Source organism: Geotrypetes seraphini, chromosome 1, assembly GCF_902459505.1.
Source record: "Geotrypetes seraphini chromosome 1, aGeoSer1.1, whole genome shotgun sequence".
Classification (NCBI taxonomy): Eukaryota; Metazoa; Chordata; class Amphibia; order Gymnophiona; family Dermophiidae; genus Geotrypetes; species Geotrypetes seraphini.
In genome coordinates, this window is record NC_047084.1 from 233,315,115 (window position 1) to 233,333,923 (window position 18,809).

At 42.7% G+C, this 18,809-nt stretch overlaps 1 protein-coding gene across 20 annotated transcripts in view; it reads right to left on the reverse strand.

The window, feature by feature from the left end:
* PCDH7 (protocadherin 7) overlaps positions 1–16,286 on the reverse strand; it is a 922,726-nt gene extending 906,440 nt beyond the window's left edge. For 18 of the 20 annotated variants that reach the window (XM_033947780.1, XM_033947772.1, XM_033947820.1 and 15 more), the window contains exon 1: positions 8,248–13,003. In XM_033947780.1, coding sequence (XP_033803671.1) covers positions 8,248–11,313 — 3,066 coding nt within the window. In that variant the 5' untranslated portion in view covers positions 11,314–13,003. Of the gene's footprint in view, positions 1–8,247; positions 13,004–16,184 lie in introns of those variants that run through there. The other 2 variants (XR_004539803.1, XR_004539804.1) reach the window with 1 other exon arrangement.
* Between the last annotated feature and the right edge of the window lie 2,523 nt (positions 16,287–18,809).

Here is an 18,809-nt window from a genome sequence, read left to right on the forward strand (position 1 = left end):
AACTTTGATAGGACTCAGTTGTGGTGTTTGTATGTGACTCTGGGTAAGGTCAGCACACCAGCTTTACTTCACAATTTATGCATGGGATAAATTTGCATACATTACCTCTACTGTATATAAATCTCATGCATATTTACTGTGGATATCTTGAAAAGCTGACTGGATGGTTGTGCTCTTGATCTAATACTACTAACCTAAAGTCTCTTTCTCATACTCACCCCTCTGTATGCTAGCTATATGACTGCATCTTTAACTATTACTCTTCAAGCTATTCTCTAAGTGTTTGCTATGTAGCAGATCTATAGTAATATTAACAAAATGTTCCTTCAAATCTCTCTGCAATATCGTTCACCAGTATATTGAGCAGATCAGCCCCAGGACTGATCCCTGAAGCGCACCACTAATCACCTTTTTCTTTCAGAGGGAGCTTCATGTTCATCAGTCCTGCAATCATTCCCTCATTTTTTTAATTCAGTTCACCACCTTGGGGTGCTCAGTTTATTTATGGGGAAAAGCTTCAAAGCTTTGCTGAGTTCCAAGTAAACTTCATCCAACACTTTGTGTCGATCTAATGCCTTAGGTATCAAAATATGCCAAAATTAATCAGGTGGCTTTGACGTGGAGCTACTTAGGTGCATTCTTAATATTTTTATTTAAGGAAAATACAAACACAGCACAGACTTTAAGAAAAATGCAACTTTGCACCTAGCTGGCAACTGCAATAAGCCCAGTAGAAATCTATCAAGCTGAATGACTGCATATTTTGGAAAAGTGATAAATTACCACAATGAAATTATACAAGTGAGAATTAACACACATGCAACAAGTACTTGCTATGAAATGACAGCATGATCTTTCTACAAAATATCACGCTCCCTTTAATATTATAAATAGTGCTGCTATCCAAATTACTGGGGAAAAACACTACATACTGTCAAAAATATAGAAAATAAAGGGGTCCTTTTAGTAAGGCGCGCTAACCAATTTAGCGCATGCTAAATGCTATGACGACCATTATATTCTATGGGCATCTTAACATTTAGCACATGCTAACATTTAGCGCGCCTTAGTAAAAGAACCCCAAAGGTAAATATATTACATGCCTCAGATGACTAGAGTTGAGCTAGGTACTTCATAACCAATCTGATTAACAGAAATGTAGAACAGAAGCAGCCTTTTATATCACTGTTGCTGCTAGTTATGAAGACATTACAGAAGAGACTTTTGTTAAAACCTTAAAAAAAAAATCCTTGAAGCACACCTTTGACAGACTCTGAACACACTTCAGGGTCGATGCAGAAGGCAAGTGCAGATGAAAAAGTATGCTTAACGAAATGTCTACGCACAAATTTCTGGGCAGCTGAGGCAGGAGAGGTTTTTGTGCAGAAGCAAACCCTGCACAAAACCTTGAGTTACTGTAGACACTGCACAGCACATTAAAATGAATGATAAAGAGACTATTAGCTATTTGGTCCCAGTGCAGAGAAGTACACAGGAGACTAAGGTGAGCACAACTTGAGAACTGTGCAGATATAGGCAGCTTAACTCATTCTTTTGCATTTTGGTCTGAGAGGATACAATGCTAGTTTCTACTTTTTGCTAAGAGCATAACAGTAACCACAAATTTTAAGAGAGAATAGGACGCAACAGTTTGGTGCTCTGGTCACAGCAGAATAAAACGGAGGGGGGGAGGGGAGCTCGTATCTGCATATGTGCTCGAATGTTGTTCTGCACATAATTATCAGCATCCCAAAAGTTTTAAGCACAAGCAGTTTTAGTAATGCTTACACTGCATTTTATCCAAAGAATAACATTCCAGCACGTCATATATGCACCGACATATTCATTTTGTTCAGATATGCACACAGTATTGCTGCCCTGAGCAAATTCAGTTATTTTTGGGGGAGATCATCTAAAATCCCTTTGTAGTTTTATACACACTTGCTTACATACATACATACCTTTTATAAAGCAGAGGACCAGTCACTGTATTTAAAGTTTATTTCCTCCTGTGTAATGTCTCTCCAACATGGAAAACAGGCCATATAGAACAATTTTAGAAAAGCCACGTGCTAACTAAAGATCCTCACCATGCTCACATCGGTCATTGCTACTTACACCCCAAGCTAGCTTCCCGTGCCTGTATCTTGCTCCTACCTTCCCCAGTCATGAATAGCGACAGGGAGATGAACCACTATGCCCAAACTGGAAGGGGCTATATTAGTGACTGAAAACTACTGCTCCAGGTGGAATTTGACAAAATAGAATTTACAGAAAATGACCCTCCTGTGCAGAACGTTAAACTCTCCTGTAGAATTCTGCACAGAGACCAAGGGAGCAGCAATGACCAACAGCAGAAGAGAAGCAGCAGTTGCAAGGTAAGAGGCAAACCAAAGCAGCCTGGTGCTGCCAGGGTAAGAGGTAGAAGCAGCGTAACCTGCTGAGGTAAAAAGGTGAAATTTACTGAAATCTGTTCAGGGACACTGATTTGTAGACTCAAGGTCAGAAAGAGCTCAAGAATATCCAAAAACAAAAAACTGACCTAATAGTAATAAGAAGGCTTTGAAGAGTGATCAAAAAATATTTCTATAAAAATACTCAGAGATATGAAACTCTGAAGGAAGGCTTGAAAACCTCCCTTGGGTAAAGAGTTTACCTTCCAGTCATTGTTTTTCCATAAAAAAATTTTTGATCACACTCTGGAAAGGCTAAGGATTGTTGTACGATTTAGAGATTCAAAGTCCAGTGATTACTTCCTATTATAAATACCATGCAAACGTCACTGCACAATTAAAGCTTGAAAAGTTGACTTAGCTGTTAAGCAGGATTGAGGGAGTCCCAACGTGGCCCCGTTTCGATCCCTGCTTCAGGGGACCCGAGTTGTGCTTGTTCAGACAGGCTCCTGGATAGAACTAGTGCTAGTATGGTGTAACTTCGTGACTTGCAACGTGGCTGGAGGGGTTGAAAAGTCACTTCTTAAAATTCAAACCACCAGGCGGTTTTAAGAAGTGACTTTTCAACCCCTCCGGCCACGTTGCAAGTCACGAAGTTACACCATAATAGCACTAGTTCTATCCAGGAGCCTGTCTAAACAAGCACAACTCAGGTCCCCTGAAGCAGGGATCGAAACGGGGCCACGTTGGGACTCCCTCAATCCTGCTTAACAGCTAAGTCAACTTTTCAAGCTTTAATTGTGCAGTGACGTTTGCATGGTATTTATAATAGGAAGTAATCATTGGACTTTGAATCTCTGAATCGTACAACAATCCTTAGCCTTTCCAGAGTGTGATCAAAATTTTTTTATGGAAAAACAATGACTGGAAGGTAAACTCTTTACCCAAGGGAGGTTTTCAAGCCTTCCTTCAGAGTTTCATATCTCTGAGTATTTTTATAGAAATATTTTTTGATCACTCTTCAAAGCCTTCTTATTACTATTAGGTCAGGTTTTGTTTTTGGAGGTAAAAAGGTAAGCAGGCAACAGAGTGGAATTATATCAGCTGAAAGGTGAGAATGACATGAACAAATATGTATCTGCTCTCTCGTGTATAGTCACTGTGGATATCCTGTAAACCTGAATGACCAGTTGTAGCTCCTGGCCTGGAGGAAGGGAGATAAAGAGCGTGGGTGAAACCTAGAGCAAGGAAGGAGGGAGAGAGAGAGAGAAAGAGGTGGGGAGATCTTAGCTGCACTAGTATAAAATACCAAGAAACATTCTCCCCCTCATCCCCCCCACCACCAAAAAAAAAATAATATATATATATATTATTGTCTGTAAATAAGTAGAATTTTTGAAACAAAACAGAAAGTTAAATTTTCAAAAGTCAGGGAATAGTCTGTGTTATTTTGACAAAAGGTAGCCAACTTCAAAAAAGTAAGAACTTGACTTACGGAGCAGCGTTAATCATAGAAAAATAAATGCATACTTTTTAGCACGGTCAAGCCCATCTTTTTGATGATGCATTTAACTCTTAGGCATGCTAGTGCATCTTAGCGTGTACTAAAAAGGAGCACGCGCTAAATGCTAACGCGTGCTAATGCATCCATTATATCCTGTAGACACAGCACGCATTAGCGTGCCTTAGTAAAAAGACCCCTTAATGCTTTATGGCAGGGGTGTCAAAGTCCCTCTTCGAGGGCCGCAATCCAGTCGGGTTTTCAGGATTTCCCCAATGAATATGCGTGAGAGCTATTTGCATGCACTGCTTTCATTGTATGCTAAAAGATCTCATGCATATTCATTGGGGAAGTCCTGAAAAACCGACTGGATTGCTGCCCTCGAGGAGGGACTTTGACACCCCTGCCTTATGGGCTCGCTCAATGACCTTGCTATAATCACTCACATAATAAATGTACCTCCCTAATCACTTATTTGGCCTGTTTTGTCTTTCTTAAATAGATCATAAGCCACAATAAATGTACCTCCCTAATCACTTATTTGGCCTGTTTTGTCTTTCTTAAATAGATCATAAGCCATGTTGAGCAGGGACTGTGTCTTACGTGTTTGTGCATAGTGCTGCATATGTCTAGTGGTGTTACAGAAATGATTAGTAGTAGTAAAATGTTTATGCAAAATTCCCCCAGGACAAGCAGCCTAAGCTCAGCAAGATGCAAGCTGGTGCATGCCAAACTGTCTAAATGTGCTTCTTTCCACTTCTTTTAACTGTTTTAAAAGGCAACATGCATGCAATATATCCAATTAAAGCAGGTCTCTCTATAAAAAAAAGGTGCTTTCCGGACCATGAAGTAGTATGCCTTTAGAAACGGATCCAAATAGAATACAGCAAGTAATAAATTAGAGGAATCAATCACTGACTGCCATTTGGAAACTAACCTCCATATTTTACGTCATAGATACCAACTTATACATCCCCCCCCAAACAGTCTTCTAACCAGTAATTGGAAAGAGCATCTTATGCTTCGTGAATGAGAGCTTGCCATCTTACACAGCTATGCAGCATCTACACAGCTAATCGCGTGCACACAAATTAATCTTCAGCCTTGTCTCCAAGCACTCAGAATGACACTTCTCTCCATGCGGTTCTTTAATGTATTTGTTTTCTTTAATGAGAAACACATGAAACAGACGCATAACATTCTGTAAATTGCACTAGCTGTGCGGTGGGAAAATCTGTGAAACTGATGTGTGGGGGATGTATGTCACCACACTTATGTGGTAACTTTTTTTTTTTTTTTAACCTAAACGACGCGTTTGCAAAACAGCAACATCACAAGACTAATTCATGCAGAATTCATACAGAATTAATCAGTCAACCAATCATTCATCTCAAGCAGTTCTTAGATCCCTACATAAGGGATATCTTAATTCCTGCTGAAGCAGAACTTTCTGTTTCCCCTAAAACAGATGGGAACCTTCAAATCTCATCCACCAGTTTTCTATACAAACCAAGGCAGGCAAAAAGCCTAAAGCATTCAGCGAGGCAGCTATAGAAACCTTTTTAGATGTATTCTGTTACTGAGGACTACAGCTGAGAGAGCATAAAAGCAGCATCACACTTACTTACACGACCACTTCTGCACCACATTAGTTAGTCTGCTTTAATAATAATAATAATAACTTTATTTTTGTATACCGCCATACCCAGGGAGTTCTAGGCGGTTCACATCTGTTAAAAATTCTCACTTACAAGATTAAACTAAGAGAGCATTTACTATCCCAGCACACAGTGCACCTTGATGAATCCCCAAAACCTTAATGGGAGTAAAGATGAGCATGGAACTGCTGTCAATGGAATAAAAAGTTTATATAAATAGGAGAGAACCACAATAAACTTGTATATAGCAATTTGAAAAAGATTAGAATGTGTTGCAGAAACCTGACACTCGCGTGATCCTACTAATACTGACACATTAAAATAATTTCATTAAAACTGAAGGGGAGGAGTCATTAGGTTTAAAAATAAATAAATAAATAAATAAAACAAAAAAGTAAAACATGCATTACTGGTAAACTAACGGCATTACTGGTAAACTAGCTGCACTAGCGGCTGTGCTGGGCTAACGTCCCCGAAGCCCATAGAGATTGTTGCCGCAAGGCACGGCTTTGAATTCACTCAGAAGACCGGCATATGAATTAATGTTAAAACAAAACAAAACTGTTTTTGTCTACAGTGGACTATACTAAACTGGGTTGTAAATGAAGTCCACCTCTTTGCACAATGATATGATGTATCTATTACCTATTCTAATTACACTAATGGTATATGTTATCAACTTCAACTCGTACTGCAGGTCAAACACTCCCACAGTTGTCTATGTACCAGTCGTTTGAACTTCCCAACAAAGGCAACTGCCAACATGCCAAACAAAACAGGCTCTAAAGTTTTTCCCAATACACTTTTTCTAACCCTGAGAGTCCATCTCTTCACCAGCTTTTGTCTAGCAGACAAAAATGATCAAGACATTACAATATAATTACAGCCTCACATTTAGAATACATTTACTAAAGAGGCCACCTTGATTTTTTTTAAACAAGATGGAAAATAGTTTAAATGCTCACAAGTGTAAAAATGTTGATACTGGCCAGTAAGTAAATGAATACTCAAAGACACCAGTTAAGATATGGTTTACCCTCTGACATCAACATGCTAAAAAAATGCATTCTATTATGTCATAAGATTAGTCACATTTAATATAAGTATGCTATTGCAATTCTAATAGAATGAAACAATTCTGTATGAAATCTCTATTTAGGAGTATTTCTCATTCATTAGAAATGTCTTTGGATAAATTTCTACTGGTCTTAATGCATATCTATTTACATAGTTAAGGGAGCTTTCTTCTAGGCCATTAATATTTAGAAATTCAAACCATATTACTAATAAAGATAATTACTTTGAGTAGCAGCAGCTTTGTGGTTAAAATCAACAGTGTGATTTGTGGTAAAACATCAGAACGCCAGGCAGAAAGCATTCCAATAAGTTAAACCTCAAATAGGGGAAACCAAGCGAGGAGCATTAATAGCTGAGATACCAGACACTGTTTCATCCAGACTCTCTACTCAGGTTGCCGCTTAAGAAAAAGTGCAATGAATTTACTTCCTTCCCTGGGGCAATCTTATAAACTATTATTACCTTAGTAAAATATTTTTTTTTCTGGTGACATATTCTAATCACTTAAGTAGTGCTACAGGAAACCATAAACATTATTTTGTAAAGCATTTTCCAAGGCTGCATTCAGTATAAGTACTTCTGGGTCCTCTAGTCTCTTCCCAGCAGCAAAGAAAGTCAGCCTACCATAAAAACAAAGCCTACTGGGTTTTTTTTTTCCCGACAGATTTTAATTTGTGCTTCAGATTCAGCTTTTGCTGCATTTGAGAGACATCTATTGAAGCAGAAAGTCATATGTATGAACAATAATCACTAGAATATCATCTAGAAAGGTAATATCAGCCATATGCTTATGAAATCATTTGCTGATGTGCTGGATTTGCAAAAGCAGCAAAGCGTTTATGACCCCACCTTGGGCAATCTTTCCACAATTTAAAGAGAAACTAAGGTATCTAGTGATCCTGAACAGGAAATACATGTTAAATGTGAAAATGCCATCTCAGTAAACAAAACGTATTTGCAATACAGCTGGAAGAATGACTGGCATGTGCAATTCAGTCCATTCCCCCTCCCACCCCCCTCAAGATTGCAGTTGATTCCGGTAAGCAGCAAACCAGTCTGCCCATGGGAAAATTCACATTTTAGTGATGTGAGTAGTCTGCTAAGTATCACTTAAATAGAAGCTAATTTTTATTATCATTATTAATATTTTTTCTTTCTGAAACAGACTTGGCTGGACACTACATTTATTCAAATCAGCAGGTTTAACTACATAATGCTGAAATCACTGAAAATGTTTTAAAGCATGCTTAACTACACAGTCCTGTTCTACCCTACTTTACAAACATGAACAAAACTACCTGAAATCCTCTCTTTCAATATGCAATCCCTTAATGGGCAAGGCATATTTTTTTAAAAAAAGGTCCTACTAGTAAAATCAAAGATAGCTTTGTATTAAGGTGATAGCTGGTGTTATCACAAACCCCATCATTCCCAATCAATACGTATAGCAATGTTGTTGTTTTTTTTGCTACATAATGTTTTTTTCACATGGCAAGCAAACTCTGCTTAATAAATGACACTTTAAGGATTTCAGTTTACCGTTAAGGTCAGCTGCCCCAGTCCAGCACATGCAGTCTTTGTATCCAAGATTATACTAACTTTTTTCAAGGCATCTTACCTGTTTGCTGTACTTGTTATTGGTTTGACAGCTATATTCTGAACAGTGATCTGATCCAATTGAAATGTTGTCTCCTGCTCCCACAAAAGTATTGGCTGGTGGAAGTTCTTGTACAGCCTGATGTTTTTTCCCAGCGGTTGGGGACTGAGGGTGAAGCTGAACAGTAGGAAGAGGGGAGCTGGATTTGTAATGCCTTGCAAGGTCAGGGCTTCCCGGCCCACCATTGACAGAGCGATATCGTCCCATGGTGGGGCTGTCGGTCAGCTTCTCATTGACACTGTCATATCTCTGTCCATTTGGTTTGGATGCCTCTACTGTAACAATGCTACTGTAGAGAGGCTGTTTAGATTTCTTATTTTTCTTGTCTTTTTTCGGTTTTTTAGATTTGTCATGCTGTTGGGGGGTAAAAAAGTCCTCATGATCCTTTTTACCAGCTTCATATCCGTTCTTGTTCTTTGACCTGCAATATCGTGCCATGACCACGATTAAGATGATCAAGATGACTGCCACGATGCCAGCCACCACGCCAATGACAATGCTAAGTCTCTGCTTGCTCAGTTCATAACTGGGATCCCCAGCAATATCTTGTGTCAAAGGGGTGTGCAAACTTTTTGCTATTTGAGATTCCACCACCGTGGCATTAGACACGCTTTCATTGACGAAGACGTGTACCAGAGTGATGGTGGACTGCGGGGGTTGGCCACTATCATTCACCTGTACTACCAGCCGATGCAAGCCATAGTGCTTTTGGGCCAGCTTGCCCACCAAGGAAACCACGCCACTGGTGGTGTCAATTTCAAACAGTTTGAATGGATTGCCACCAACAATGCTATAGTTCAGGTCTGCATTGACACCCGTATCGTTATCAGTGGCATTTATCGTGGCCACCACAGTGCGCAAATTGCTAGAAGGAAGGAGGACAGCGTGGGAGCGGTTGCTGGGGTAGTACACAGTAGGGGCATTGTCATTTTCATCCATCACAAAGAGAGATACAGTGGCTGTGGCTGATCGAGGAGGCTCTCCTCCATCCACTGCTTTCACTCTGAAAGTGTAACTGGTTTGGTGCTCCCTGTCAAAAGATACGGTAGAATAGATGGTACCGGTGTCATTCTCGATGGAGAAAATGGTGCTATCCTCAATAGAGAGGCTCATCTCAGCGTTGCGCCCCTTATCAGCGTCCATGACTGTGACCATACCCACGGGGCTATTAGGCTGAAGGTTCTCCTTAACATAAAAAGTGAAAATGTCCTGCATGAACTTGGGCTCGTTGTCATTGCGATCAGCCACCTGCACTACCACAGTAGCCGTGCCCTGTAGAACAGGGACACCCTTGTCTTTGGCAGTCACCCTAAATTCATAGTGGTCCATCTGCTCCCTGTCCAGCACACTGTTGACGGTGATGTCGCCTGAGTCTGGGTCAATGGCAAAGACGCCAGCCACGGCCGGATCCAGAGAGTAGGCCAACTCAGAGTTCTTGCCACCATCGGCATCTGTGGCTTGCACGGTAGCCACACGCTCACCAGGAAGGTTATTCTCAGGAAAGGCTACCTCAAGCACATTCTGGCTGAAGAGAGGTGGATTGTCATTAGTGTCTCCCACCTTTACAAGCAGAGAGTTGTTGCTGGACAGGCTAGGGCTGCCCGAGTCCACAGCCACAATAACGACATGGTACTCACGCACACTCTCATAGTCGAGAGGTGCTGAAGTGTGAAGGAAGTACTTGCGCTTATTCTGCTCACCCTCACCATCACTGGCTGGCTTGAGCTGAAAGGGCACATCACCAACCACCGTGCAAGTCACAGCACCATTCTCGCCCTGGTCACGATCAGACACCTGTACCAATGCTACAGGCGTGTCAACGAGCACATCTTCAGCCACATGCGCCACTCCGTCCTTGACTGGGATACGGCCAATCTTGCGGATGTCAACAACAGGCACATTGTCATTCTCATCACGTACGTTCAGTACCACTGTGGCCTTGTCAGAGCGTGGGGGCTGGCCACGGTCACGTGCTGCTACTGTGAAGCGGAGCTGTGCCACCTCCTCGCGGTCGATGCGGTGCAAAACACTGAGCCAGCCTGTAGTCTCGTCGAGGCGAAGCAGGCGGCGCACTGACTCAGTGGCAGCACCAAACACATACTCTAGCTGCCCGTTGACGCCCGCATCAGCATCAGTGGCGCGCACCTGTAGGATAGGTGTGCCAGGTGCACTATTCTCTGCCAGGTCTGCCTCATAAACGCTACGCTCAAAGCGTGGGCTGTTATCATTCACATCTGTGATGAGCACGCGAAGGATGGACTGTGAGGAACGCGGAGGGTCACCGCCATCACGCACACGCAGGGTCAGTTCATATGAGTCACGCTGCTCACGATCCAGCGCACCCTTGACAATCAATTGTGGCTGCTTCTCACCCTCAGATGTGTCAGCCACCTGCAGCTCAAAGACGCCCCCTCCACCACTACTCCGTTCATCGGGCCGCCTTTTGCCTTCACCTGGGGAGGAAGGCGGTGGGAGAGCACGGCCACCCTCTTGTAGGAGCTCATAACGCTCGATGCCATTGCGTCCGAAGTCGCGGTCGGTGGCAGTAGGCAGCAGATAAAGGGTTCCCACCGGCCGGTTTTCCTCCACGGTGAGGGTAAGCACGGGCGAAGGGAAAACGGGCGTATTGTCATTTACGTCAGCCACAATTACACGACCCTCAAACAGGTCCACCCAGCTCTGTGAGGGCCCAATCACCGACACCTCGAAGTCGATGAAGCACTCATTCTCATCAAAGATCATCTGGCATTGCGGCAGCTTCTCACGGTCCACGCGCCGCTCCCCCGTACTCAGCTCCCCCGTCACGTTGTCAATCTTTAGGTACTCGCCACCTGATTCCAAGCTGAAGGTCACCTCCCCAGAGCCTGCCACGATATCCAGATCGGCAGCCACGTTACCCACACGCACGTCTGCTGGTCCTTCCTCCGCCAGCCTGTAGCGCAGCACACGCTTGCCTGGTACCAGAGCCGGCGCCACAAGCAGGAATAGGAGCAACAGTGGCAGGGATTTGAGTCCGAGAGTCCGCATCTTGCGCCTATCAAGTCCTGGCAGCAAGGTTCAGCTACTGTGGATATAATGCTCCTGGCTCTTTCTGTAATGTAGGGGGATAGTTCCACGCACAAACCCCCCAGATTGGAAATAAAATATATATGCAGTGCTCTGTATTAAAAAAATCACACACTGATTCTGCAGAACTCTCTTCTTTCTTCTCCAAAAGTTATTCTTTTACAATTCATGCAATTGATAACCAGGCGAGTGTTGCTGTCACGCTTTTTTCTTTTCTTTCTTTTGGTAGTTAATACTCACAGTTCGCTGGACAGGGTTTTCTTTGGACTTTAAGGTTAATAGTGCCAAGATATTATATACTTCTTTGTTCTCTGATTAACTGTAAATCACTGTCAGAGGTTTCAAAGGAAACATATTCAAGAACTGAAGAAGCTGTGCAGTGGGAGTCCCAGGTCACCTCTTTCACTGCCGAGTTATACACATTCCATGCTTACAATTCTCACTCTGCTTATGTCCGTGATCACTGTCCCTCCTGCATGCCTGATTCTGTGAATCCTTTCAGTCAGACCGGCTGTCCTGTAATATCGCTGGTCTTGCAACCACTTTTTTTTGGCAATGGGGGAAAAATTCCAAAACAACATCCCAGTTACAGTCCTTTGAACCCTTTCAATTACAGGTCTAAAGGAAACATCCCAAGGTTAGTGGAAAACACACCAAAAAATCCAATTTAGAAAAAAAAAATAAATCCCTAAAAATGTCAGCTTTTTCCAGAGTTGTTTAAAAATAACTCTCTGCAATGTCAGTCATCAGGAAAAAAAAAAATCAAATAAATTAAAAAATATATATATTGAGATACACCAACGGCATAATCATTTGTAAATACATTTCCAGTCTTGAGACATGCATAGTTCCAAGTTTGTTCGATATCCGCAGTTTGTGTGCCTACCTGCATTTGCACTGCATGTGTTAGCAATCTGTATCTGCTGCAGCACTCTGAGCGATTCACAAATGATATTGCAGTCTCTCCCCCCCTCCTTTTTCCTCCCTCTTTCTCCTCCTCCTCTTTTCTCTCGCCTCTTCCTTTTCGTCCCAATGCAGGTGACCAAAATCCGAACTTGCTCCTTCACTTCACAGGTTAGCAAGCAAGACTATCTTGAGGGGATTATTCCTGTCGTTACTATACCAGAAGGGAACAAGATGCAAGAGGATCCCCCACGTTAAGGAACGAGCTGCGAAGACATCCGTATGCGGTTGCAAGGAGCAGGATCACCAAGACGGTTAAACATGTATATAATCCAAGGCTGCTCTTTCCTTCCTTCTTTTTTTCCCCCCACACAGGAGAAGTGAATCACTGCGTTGTTCACAGCAGGATCTGCAGTGCTGAAGTGTGTGGCTCTCTAGCTCCAGCCGTGCAGGAGTGCTCAGGCGCTGGTGAGGCGAGCGGGCTGGCTTAAGTTCACAGCCAATCCTATCTGCCTCGTCCTGCTGTACCCAGTTGCACAGTGAGCTTTTTCTCTCTGTTTCTCACCACTGTCTGCTTTCTCTTCATACAATACAAGGGGAATGTCCTACAGCCTCTCTCCTTACACTCCTCTCTTCAGCCCCAGGGTCAAATAGCTTACAGTAGCAGTGGACTGAGCTTAGTTCTGCTGAGCGAAAAGCGGCCACAAAACTGTTCCTCTGTAGCTTTAATAATAGCGTAACGTCTGCATTCTTCGTATGGAAGCGGCATTTTTATTAGATTAAATGAACGTGTAGGAGAAAATACAAATACACCCCCCCCCCTTTTTTTTTGGCAGTCAGTGGAATCCTCTTTAGTGTTTGGCTGCCTGAGTAAGTAAGTTGAAGGTTAACGTTTTCATTTCCAATTTTAACTTTTGCATTGCATTGAATATGTAGGTAATATATATATAAAAATAATAATAAATGCCATTTATATGTTTTCTTTCTTCATCAAAATGTGAACTTGCAATAATGTATAATAGAAATAGTCCCTGTTTTATGGCTTGACGGGCATGGGTAAAACACGGATCCTCTGCATCTTTAGAGTACTTCCTTAAAAACTGATGCTTTTTTTCCCTAAGTGTCCTGCCCACTCAGACACATTGTTCTTTTCCTTTGAGTGCGGCAGTAGGGAGAAACTGACTAAATAGGCCACTGCAGGGTGTTATAACATACGGAATGCATTAGCTGCGGTTCAAACAGCACTGAGAAGCCTCGTTTTTTGTTTTTAAGTTGAGGTAAGTGCTGCTGAGAAAGGGGAACTGTAATGGCCGGTGCCAAGTAGACAAAGGGGGAGTGGTTATAAGATGGATAAAACTCCACCTCCTTGAAAGGAAAGATACATTATTAGACAGTGTGGTTGTTGCAGAGAAAGAATACTGCCTCATAGGATGTTTGGAAGTGAGTACATACAGGCAGGATTGGAAGGAGAGAGCCACAATGTAATTCAAACTAAAGGACTGGATCCACAATGATCCAGCAAACATTGTCTACCTAAGTGTAGCCCCCATCCCCACTGCCAGATGCAGCATTATCCATAGGGCTAGATACCCCCTGGTCCAGCTGTCATCATCTTCCAAAGTGCTATATACCACCTGATCCAGTACTTCTACTCCCCAGAAGGGCTACATCCCCATAGATCCAGCCCTTATTCCTCCTCTGAAGGGCTGCAGACTAGAGAATGACACGGTGACAAAATTCATCATCGTTACCGTCCCCGCGGATAACCGCGGGAAATGATCCCATGTCATTTTCTAGTGTCTATTTCAACCTCAGTCCTTCTACACCAGCATTCTTCAAAGCAAAGCTTGAGGATCAGTGGTTGTGGCCATTCATATTCTGATTCTTCCCTCTCTCCTTAAAAATTGACATGAAGGTGGTTTCCCGCGGTTATCCACGGGGACGGGAACAGTGATGAATTTTGTCAACGTGTCATTCTCTACTGCAGACCCTTAGATCCAGCACTATTTCCACTGTTACCCTGGCCCTTCTCAAAGAGTGCATCAGTTTCCCCTTTCAACTCTGCTCTTCTCAAAATGGTGCTGCAACTTCCACTGCCATCCTTACCTCTCCCACATACAAAATGCTCTCCTTCCACTGTTACCCCTACTCCCCTCAAATCTGTAACAAGCTGTCATTCTTCAGGGGGTCCCTGCGCTGACTATTTGGTCTTTCTCTGCTTGGTCTCTCCCACACTATAAGAGAAAGGTGTTTCATAGGGGGTGGGGCCCAGCACAGAAGAACTGAACTGGACCACGCGGGAGGTTTCCCGCAAAAGGACAGCGACAGCAGCAGCATCAGGACATATCAGGAAAATCCTTAATTGTTAACTGGATTTCAATTCTATAGGCGAGGGACCCGCTCTTGAACTTATTCCCGAATCCTAGCCAAAGTCACCCCCAACCCATTTCTCCATACCTCGCGCTCCCCCTGTGAGAATCCTGCATCCTTTTACTCAACCCCGAAACCCCAGCCTGTATCCCTCGGATCTGCGTTTTACCTTTTTCTTTCCTCTCACGCAATTCTGATTAGTCGGACTGGCAATGACAGATCAATTCTGTCTGTATTAGAAAATAGAATTGCTGAGCTTCATTGGATTGTAATTAATATTTCTAATTTGTACTTTTTGTACTCTGTAGGTTGGTATTTAGCCCTGTATCCCCTCTCCAACTAAGATTGCATAGTAATGCAAATTATTCCAAGGGTTGAGCCCAGTGGTGTAGTGAGGGTGGAAGGTGCCCACGGTGGTGGCACCCTCCGCGCCCTCCTCCTCTCCATCCCCTGCTCCTTCCGTGCCACACTCCTTTCCCACCACTTTATCCCTTAAAATATTTGCTGGTGCAGAGCAGCTTCTCCAGTGTGCTGCTCACACTGGCTTTCCCTCTGACATCACTTCCTGGCCCCAGGACCCAGCAGGCTAGAGTAGTTGCACGCACTGGCAAAGATTTTAAAGAGGAACGGGGTGTGGAAGGGAGGGTGGCAAGCATGGCATGGGGAGGCAGAGAGGTGTTAGCACCCTCACTAAGACGGTGCCTGGGGCAGACTGCCCCCCCTCCCCTCACTATGCCACTGGTTGAGCCCTAGTTAATTCTACAAAATAATTTTTGATAGTCATGTGCAATCATGAATCTCTCATCTTATGAAAATGTTCCATGGTATCTTTCATATCCCCTATAGTGGCCATAACATCCCCCCTAAGGGCATTATATAATGAAGTACTTACTGTATATTCGGCCATTAAACCTCTCGGCTCTATGTAGATTACAAATTTAATACACTGAATAACAAGAGACATCCAGATAGTACATAAAAATCATTTAAACAAAAAATCACATATTTCTAAGATCATACTATTTCATATTGGGCTGCTGGACATAGGTAGCACTGTAGTTAAAACATTCAAGCTACAGTCCCTGCTCAGGACAATTCACAAGCTAATCAACTTGAAGCAGGAGTCCTTGGTAGGACATAACTTTATTTCATTCTGGATTCCGTGCTGACTTAGATGGCACTTAGTGGTGTACTTTTCGGATGGGCACATCCAGAAGGTTAAATCTGCCTAACTTCGGAATCACTGAATTTAGTCAGGGGCAAGCAAATGGTACAGGGCTAGCTCAGTCTTCGCTTGAAGCCAGAATCAAATTTAGGTTCCCATCCAAAGATTAGTGGGGCCCAGTGAATTCTAGTGGCACTCCCACATAGCGAGGTAAGCGGGCGCCCAGAGCACAGGTGTTAAGTTTAAGTTTATTAGGATTTTTTATATACCGCCTATCAAGGTTTTCTAAGCGGTTTTACAATCAGATACTCAAGCATGTTGGGCATCGCTGGACATTGCCGTGCCCCCTCCTCTCCTCTCCCCTCCCCTCCCCTCCCCTCCCCTCCCCTCAAACCTCTCGAACTCTTCGCCGGCAGGGAGCAACATCTATCTGCAGCTCGCGTCGACCTCAGCTCTGCTTGACGTCACTTCCGGGTCCCGCGACCAGGAAGCGATGTCGGACACTGAGGCCGGGGCCAGCAGCAGGTGGGGGAAGCTGCTCGCGCAGGCGGTCCGCCCCCTTTTCCTACACCACTGCCAATATCAGAAGGCAATTTCACCATGTGGGTAGAAAACAGCATAAATTCTAGCGGTGTGGCCTTGCAGATTTTTTTTTCTTTCCATTCCCGTGCAAGGCTTGCGCTTTGTCGCTGTATGTGCGAGTTCCACACACCTATTACACAGTTAACCGTCGTAAATGGTTTGTTTTTTATATTTAGGCGACCTTCCCCGATATCTTTATGCTCCTGAATCGCGCTTTGGCATGTCTTTTGAAAGCAGTGCTTTCTGCAGCCGGTTGCTTTCGCACCCCGCTCGCAAGAAGAGTCCGTCCGTCCTTCACACCGAATTAGTTCCTCTTTCTCAGCAGAGGTAATCCTCGGAAGGCGTGGGAATAGGTGGGACGTGAGCTGCATCTGCAAGGCAGCAGGTTGAAATGAAACTAGCATGCTCGCTCGCTCTCTCTTGTTCTTCCCTGTGTTGTGTGTATCCCCCACAGCTTGCGATTCCGTGCCAGCCTAAGGTACGGGGGCATCAGCTTTCTTCTATTGATCTGTGATGGAACTGCAGGGACTTGCACAGCTTGGTGAAGCTGTTTTCCTTTTTTGAGCAATTGCGATGCCCCTTAGATAAATTTGTTCTCACGGCTTTCTGAAAGTCGGCAGTATAACGAAAGATATGAATGGAATGAAATAGTACAAATTCAGGATTTCCCCCCCCCCCCCTCTAGAACCGAGGTAAGGTCTCTTATTGTACAGTGTACACATTTTATCAGACAAGAAGTTGGTGTTTTTTTTGGACGTAAAACGTACAATCACCACACAATATAGTGCACGATTTTGAGTTTCTATGAATTGCAGATATTTAATATTTATGATCAGGAATTCAGGGCCATAGATAAAATCAATATGTTGGAGGGAGGGGGGGGGGTTGCAAGACACACACACAACTGGATAAAGTGAAAACGTGATTGCAGGTGGGCTTGTTCTTAAAATATGTGCTATAAATACAAGGTTAAATACAGTAAACACGCTAGCCAGTTCTGGGAAGAAATATACGGCAGCTGGAAGGTAAAGTATAAACTAACTCAAGAACTCCACCAAGGGACTAACAGATGAAATGACATCGTGGTAACTGTATCTCATCTCAGTGGCCTTTCAAATTTCAATGAGACTTATCAATTCTCTGGTTTCCGTTTCCTCCCCAAGTGCTCCTGTTGCGGGTTTTTTTTAAATTTTTTTTTGAGAACCCTAAGAACAAAAGCACCTTTCTCTGTTTTTACTAAGACTTAAAAAAAAAAAAAGATTGTCCCTGAATGTCTAAATGTGTGTTAGGTTTTAGAGGTCTTTAAAAACCACAGTTGTATAACATAATAGACAGAAAAAAAATAAATTATTTATTGCAGTAACAGCCTTGTTGATAGAAGTTAAAACCCACAAGTTTAAATAAGGAAACCATAGATTTCCTTTTAAGTAGGTAATAAATGTCCAGGCTGATGGTTATTTAATTGATCACCAGCCAAATCCCAGAGCACACCACCTTGTTCAGAATTTGCTACTTCACTACATCTTTATTAGTAAAAGCAACAACAACAAAAATGCATACTATATTTAAAATACAAAGGAGGACAATTACACCCTTATTCAGCAGTCAGTAAATGTGTATAACTCAAGTGTAAATGTGTATATGTTTAATTAAAACTGAGCATCCTAGGGATAAGTGGGGTTTTTTTTTCTTTCCTCATTAAAAGAATAAAATGGTTTGTTCTTTCCAAGGACATAGAAGGTAGCAGTTTGAGGAAATAATACTGATTTAACTGTGCTGTTTCTGTTTAGCAAGGTTTTAACAATTTATGTCATCCATTTTTAACAAGCTACAGTGACTAGGTGCAAGGACCTTTTTGTTAAAGCAACATGGCATGTAATGCTGTATCTCTCAAAATGCCAGCAACTAAGACTTAGCCTTAATTCATAAAAGAAATCTTATTAACTCTGCTACTGGCAGGCCCAGGTAACACTTAAACAAGTACACCTAATATAAAAAAAACTGAATAGGGAAATGCTGTTTCATGCTTTTTTTTTCTTCATTTTTTAAATTGTTACAAATGGATCACCATATATGTGAAAAATACATCAACATATGGTAAAGAGTTGCATATCCCTAAAAATCATCTTCTTGCCTTGGGTCTTGCAATGGATTCTCTATGCTGTATACTATATACTTGAATATAAACCAATATACTCGTTTCCCCTCCAAAAACGGGGAATAAAGGTTGACTCTAATATAAACCGGACGTTAGAAATTTGGGTTATCACTAAGTTACTAATCATAATACAAATATCCGTAATGCATGCTGTATTTTTTGCTCCATAAGAGGGTGGAAATAAGGGTGTGTCTTATGTAGCAAATACCACGTGCCCCTACCCACCCCTCACGTACCTTGATGTAATCCTGGTGGTCCAGTGCTGCATCGGCAGGCTCC